This window comes from Astatotilapia calliptera, chromosome 7, assembly GCF_900246225.1.
Source record: "Astatotilapia calliptera chromosome 7, fAstCal1.2, whole genome shotgun sequence".
Classification (NCBI taxonomy): domain Eukaryota; kingdom Metazoa; phylum Chordata; class Actinopteri; order Cichliformes; family Cichlidae; genus Astatotilapia; species Astatotilapia calliptera.
Genome location: NC_039308.1, coordinates 1,187,218 through 1,193,680, shown reverse-complemented (window position 1 = coordinate 1,193,680; position 6,463 = coordinate 1,187,218). Strand labels below are relative to the sequence as shown.

At 49.0% G+C, this 6,463-nt stretch overlaps 1 protein-coding gene across 1 annotated transcript; it reads left to right on the top strand.

Moving 5' to 3' along the window:
• Positions 1–226: 226 nt before the first annotated feature.
• Positions 227–5,743, top strand: rxfp3.3b (relaxin family peptide receptor 3.3b). The gene has a single exon (XM_026172408.1). The coding sequence runs from the start codon at positions 363–365 to the stop codon at positions 1,518–1,520; it is 1,158 nt and encodes a 385-aa protein (XP_026028193.1). The 5' UTR covers positions 227–362; the 3' UTR covers positions 1,521–5,743.
• The last annotated feature ends 720 nt before the right edge of the window (positions 5,744–6,463 follow it).

The window sequence follows — 6,463 nt, the reverse complement described above, 5'->3', positions numbered from 1 at the left end:
TGGGAGGAAGCTAAAAAACACTGAGCGCGCCTCTCTCTCTCTCTCTCTCTCTCTCTCTCTCTCTCTCTCTCTCTCTCTCTCTCTCTCTCTCTCTCTCTCTCTCTCTCTCTCTCTCTCTCTCTCTCTTCTCTCTCTCTCTCTCTCTCTCTCTCTCTCTCTCTCTCTCTCTCTCTCTCTCTCATATAAATATCAGGAACGCGCCTCCGCGGGCACCAGCAGCATTTAAAGCGCGTTGCGCGCACACGGCCCGCCAGTCTACCCTCGGCGGCCGTCGGGACCATGCGCACGAGGAGCTCCGGGCAGCTCGCCGCGCCGGCACCCCGTCTTGTGCCCTCGCGCGGGACGTGACGCTCACAGGCGGCATGGCGGAGCCGTGGAACCAGAGCGCCGCGTGGAACCGCTCCTCGGCGGGCACGAGCCGTTTCAGCAGCCTGGACGACATCGACGTGCCCGCGGACGGCTCCCCGGCGCTGCGCATTCTCATCTCGGCAGTGTACTCGCTGGTGTGCGCCGCGGGGCTGTTGGGAAACTTGCTCGTCTTCTTCCTGATGAAGGCGCGCGGCGGCCGGAAGAAGCGCTCCAGCATCAACCTGTTCATCCTCAACCTGGCCGTCACGGACTTTCAGTTCGTGCTCACGCTGCCGTTCTGGGCCGTGGACACTGCGCTGGACTTCAGCTGGCCGTTCGGCAGCGCCATGTGTAAGATAGTGCTGACAGTCACCGTCATGAACATGTACGCGAGCGTCTTTTTCCTCACGGCTATGAGTGTCACGCGCTACTGGTCGGTGGCCTCGGCGCTGAAGGACCGGACCCGGCGGCGTGTGTGCCCGGTGCGGTGGGTTATCGCCGCGCTATGGCTGTCCGCGGCGCTCGCGTCCCTGCCCACGGCGATCTTCTCCACGGTGAAGAGCGTTGCCGGCGAGCGCCTGTGCCTGCTCGCCTTCCCGGATGGCCAGGCGTGGCTCGCGCTGCACCACCTGCAGAAGATCCTCGTGGCCTTTGTGTTCCCCATGCTCATCGTCAGCGCGTGCTACCTGCTGCTGTTGCGCTTCGTGCGTCTGCGCAGCATGAACAACAACCAGGTGAAGCGCAGGTCCAGGGTCACGCGGTCCGTCACCATCGTGGTCCTGTCGTTCTTCGTGTGCTGGATGCCGAACCACGCCATCACCTTCTGGGGCGTGCTGGTAAAGTTCAACGTGGTCAACTGGGACAAGACCTTCTACATGGTGCATACATACGTGCACCCGGTGACCGTGTGCCTCGCGCACACCAACAGCTGCCTGAACCCGGTGCTGTACTGCCTCATGCGCCGGGAGTTCCGGAAGAAAATGAAGGACCTCTTCTGGAGGATCTCCTCTCCCTCGGGGCCGAGCACGTGCCACCTGCGGCCGTTCTCGGGGACGGTAAGGGCGGAGCCGGATGACACGCAGGTGGCCATCCCGCTGAACAACGTGGAGACGGAGAACTGCCGCCTGTCGGTGCTCACGGACCAGTGCGCCACGGACGCGATGCGCAGGTGAAGAGATGGATGGACCGCGCCGGGCTGCAGAGGACGTGACGTGTTTTGCTCGACGGGCGGCTCCGGACTTTTGTGACTTTGCATCAAAGGGATTTATAAACGCTCACAGTCTGAAGCTGTGGCGTGGACAGAGAGCGGGGCCGTGCGTAAATACGCGGCGGCGCGTAAAAGCGCACAGAACCATCTCTGTCCTGAGACGTGTTCAGGATCAGTTCTCTGTGCAGACATGATGCTGGGGGTTGTCGGGTGAGGGTCATGCTGCTTCTGCTGCTTCACGCGTTCTTCTGTGGAGTGTTTTTGGCGCTCGTGGCTGCTGTGTGTTCTGTAACTACATGAATGTAAAAAAAAATCTAAAGAAACCTTAAAAACATGTTTCAGAATAAAAGTATTAGTGTTGGCATCAGTGTCGTTGCTGTTTGGTGACCGCGGACAGGCAGGGGAGGGGTCCGGTCCACTGACTGCTTGCTCGCTCACATGACTCACAGGCGCGCGCTTGCAGTTCCTCTCTCTCCATCTCGGCAGTGTTCATGGAGAGGAACCAGGGAAACGTCGGAAACGCTGATAAACGACCGCGCTGTGGACTTTCTGTGACCCCGCATATGTTTTATAGTGTGGATAGTTTCCTTTGCCGGTGACGGCAGCAGTAATTAAAACCTGATGTCTGGATCCATCAGCGCGCACAGCCTCTGCTCTCCACACGGAAAAGTACTCAGGATGTTTTCCTCTCAGAACCCACGGGAGCTGGGAGGTACTGGATCCTGAGTTTAGAAGCGTCAGATTTTCTGCCGAACCGGGGATCATGTTCTCTGTCCGTGTTTTCGCTCCGTCCGGTCCTAGAAGTCCTCGTTCGCTGTGAATGCGCGGAAGGTTTTGGACCTGAGCAGAAATCTTACTGAAGCGCATCACATTAAAATCTGGAGCTTAATTTCAGGTAACATACACAAGAAAGGCACAGACGTGACATGAATTTAACCGTGTAGATCACAGCCAGCAGAGAAAGATCGGGTCGTAAATATGGAAAATCAAATTCACATATACACATGAGTCTCAAATAAAGGATTTTCATTATAATTGACCATAAAAATGACGCGTGTGACTTGATGTCCAAATGTGCTTGTTTACAATGTAACATTTGCTCGTGTTGGGCTCTTTGCTGTCTCGGCCCCTCTGCTCACTGAGATGATGCTCAGTGTTACTGACAACCTCAGCTGCCTCATTTAACCTGTTGTTAGTGAACTCTTCTCTTCCCGGAGAAGCAGTAAGCATGTGAAAGCTTCAGAATCAAACGTGAGGCGTCTGCTTGGGATCATTGATGTTGCCGATCAAAACACGAGTGTTTCTAAAGCCGGGCTGAGTCCCACACTTTGTTTCAGGCATTTAACCCCCGATGTCTGAACTCTAATACAGTGAAGCTCTCAGACTTTACTGCACACACACACACACACACACACACACACACACACACACCGCCTGGTTTCAGATATGGGGCTAACTGTGGATCTTTAGTTTAAACGTGTTTGAATGATCGCTCCTGGACTTTACCCACTCAGATGTGTTTCAGGTAGATTTCTGCTCTTGTCCACACACACCTGTCCTTCAAAGATGCTTTCTGTCACTTCCTTTAAAAGATGTTTAAAACCTTCCAGATGAACTAAAGCTGTGAACAGAACCCGAAGAAACGACTGCTGTGACTTTTGAGCTCATATCTCAGATTTGAACAGAGTTTCTCTTCAGAGCAGCGAGGTGAGCGGATCGATCCAAGTATCTATAGCACTAATACCAACGCTGGTATCAGATCAGTATTTTTTATTTTAACACTGCCACTTGATGTTCATTTGATTTTAAATGAAAAGTGATCACCAAGCCTGCGGTATGAAACACATCTGAAGCTTCCTAAAGGCCTGTTTTACTGTGTGAACTCACACTGTGTTACGAATTTTCAGATTCATGACGATCCAGCTCATAAATCATGACTCTGCCTTATAAAGGCAGCTGTAGGGAGAGCACTGAGCTACTGGGATCTGTCATACTGTGTGTCGCATCAAAGCCAGAATTTGCAGTATCACACAGCCTGCAGGTTCCAACAGAGGAAATGTGTGAAATGTGGATGGGCGATGTGAAAATTGGGACACTGACAGGATTTCTAACGATGTAAGTTTCTGATCGTTCATTGTTTTGTGCTCTGAGAGAAAGCTACTCTCATACTTTCTCTTTTAGTCCAGCAAACCTTCTGTTTTTTTCTTTCTTTCTCTTTTGTTCTTGTTCAAAGTACAGCTGACAGCTGTTTGGAGGTAAAGTCACAGACGTTAGTTCTTCACATTCTGCTGACACAGTAACTGAAGCTCTTCTCAAACAGGAACCGTGACGAGTATGTCTGTGGTTTTATACGTCCTCAGCTATAAACTGAGATCAGAACACTCAGAGAGACTCAGTAGTGGGATGAAATTCATTCACTGGGACGAACAAAGAAGACCCGATGAAGCAAGCGGTCCACCACAAAGATCCAAAGCATGAAGGAGGTTTTAAAAAAGGAACACATGCAGTAAATGTATTCCTACAGATAAAAGCTGGGGTGGTGTCATAATTTAAAGAAGAAAAACTCGTGCTTAAACTTCTCAGCATATTGAAACACTGACGTCTGAGCCGCCTCCACCTGCTCTGATTTCAGGCCCGTCTCCCAGGAGGCCGGCACGTAGTGTCGCGCTGATCTGTTAAATATTCTTCATTTTAACATCCGAAAATGTGGATTTTTATCCAAACTGTTGGCCTTACTGAGCGGGCTCTGCTAATCATTAACAGTGGTGGTTAAACAGTGAGTAGTTTGGGAGCTGAGATCATTAAAGAAGTCGTGACTGAAGGTGTTAAATTTTGCCTTTACTTGAACTCCTCCTCTGACACAGACAATTTATTTTGCCAGGAACATTTGAATCTCAAGAACAAAATGTTCTTTTGCAAGTGTCCTGATGACAATTGGCAGAGCTCCATTAGGTTAGTGATTACATAAACTAACCAGTGAGATAAAGAATCTGGATGCTTTCTCATTCTGGGTCTGGTCTCGGTGGTCTCAGGCTTCACCTGTGGACAGTTTTCTGATTCCAGCCAGAAGGAGCTTTGAACTTTGAACGACCGTGTCAAAGATGATCATGAGCTTTAGTGACAGCTCGAAGAAATAAGTCTCAGAGCTGAAGAAGGTAACTTCCCACAGTTTTCTGATGGATGGAGATCAGCGTGGAGTGAGAGTAGCTTTGTAGATAAGAACACGGCAGTCTTTGCAGCCTTCAGGGTGTTAAGGTTTACGACGATCCAACATAATGAAGACACACATGCACACAAATAACACTGCCTCAGAAGAAAGGCAGGACCTGATTCTACAGTAAAAACCAGTCTCAGCTTCGGTTCGTTCATTACTTTCTGAATGTGAGATGTAAGATCGACGGGCTCATTGATGTAGGTGTGCTGAGATGTCATAGGTTAGTAGTTTTCAAATATTTTGTATCCAAGGTCAAAAGTTTAATTATATCTGCAGAAAACTGACTTTTGTCCTCTGAACAGTTGTAAATTCTGATCATCTCATCAGACGAAGCCGTGTTTGGTGCAACTTTAGCTGATTGTATTTTAACGAGTAATTTGAGTCTCACGATTGTCAGTCGTCGTCGTCCTTGCTATGAATCAGACCCTTTCATGTGTACTAACACAGCGCTTCTGTAGCACTTTTGCACAGTCCAGCTGATATAAAGTAAAGAGTGAAACAGTGTGGAAGTGCCTTAAACCTGCATTCGTTCTAACGGCCAGCAGGGGGCGACTCCTTTGGTTTGCAAAATCTACCATTTAAAACGGCTGTCAGCTCACTTTATCTTTGACGCCAGTAAACACGTCTCTGAGTCGTTTGAAGTCTTGCTGAATGCAATATTTAGTTCATTGTGTAAGTTTTGGTGATTATTAAAGATCAGGACGACCCAGGTATCCTCATTGGCTAATGACTTGTCAATCACAAGGAGCTGGTGGCTACACCCATCTTTGAATGGATTTAAAATGACCACCTGTGTCTAGAATTCTTAGCGGTCCTAGGACGGACCCCTGGGGTACGCCCAGCTGAACGTTCTTTCTTCTGCCTGATAAATCATTTTCATTCTGAAAACCCTGTAAACAACTGTTTGCTTTAATATTGTATGATGTACTGTGTTGAAAGCCTTGGACTGATCAATAAAAGGGCTGCACAACGTTTGTTGTTGTCTCTGACATCTATAAAAACTCGCAGACTGCTGCGGTCCTTCTGTTTCTCCCTGAATCCTGAGTGGAAATGAGTTAAAATGTCATTAAGTTGATGGAAACTTCTGCAGTTCTTCATTAACGTGGTTAACGAAGAACTGCGTCAGCGGGTGTTTGATTTGTGCACCTCATTAATGCTGATGATTATAAACAAATAAACCACATAAACAAACAAACAAGCAATTAAAAAAATTAACAGACGGGGAAAAAGCTGTTTAGGTGTGGGCGAAGATCAGCACAGCAGCGGTTGAGCCATCGAGCTGGACTTTGCTCGTCGGTTTGAGCTGCGAAGGCGACTTCATCAATGTTTCATCACATGAAGCTGCAAAAGGCCAAAAGCAAGGGAGCGAGTGGTGTGTGAAAGCACAGCTGCACATCATCAGAGGCGATGAAAACACAGAGTGCAGCGCTGTGAGTTTAATGAGGTCGGCCTGTGGAGCTTTCTGTGTTTGGATTGAACGCAGAGGCGAGCAGGACGTGTCAGCGCGAGTTACGCTCAGTTTACTACATTCGTTTTTCCGCCTGGTGTCATGAAACGTTTGAAGGAAAGCACAGCGAGTTGTTTTAGGTCATTACATTACTGGTGATGTTACGTAACAGCCTCGCCTCACCTGTGACCTTCCTACGCATACTTCATCCCATAATAGCAAACAGCAGACAAACACTGATCTCTCT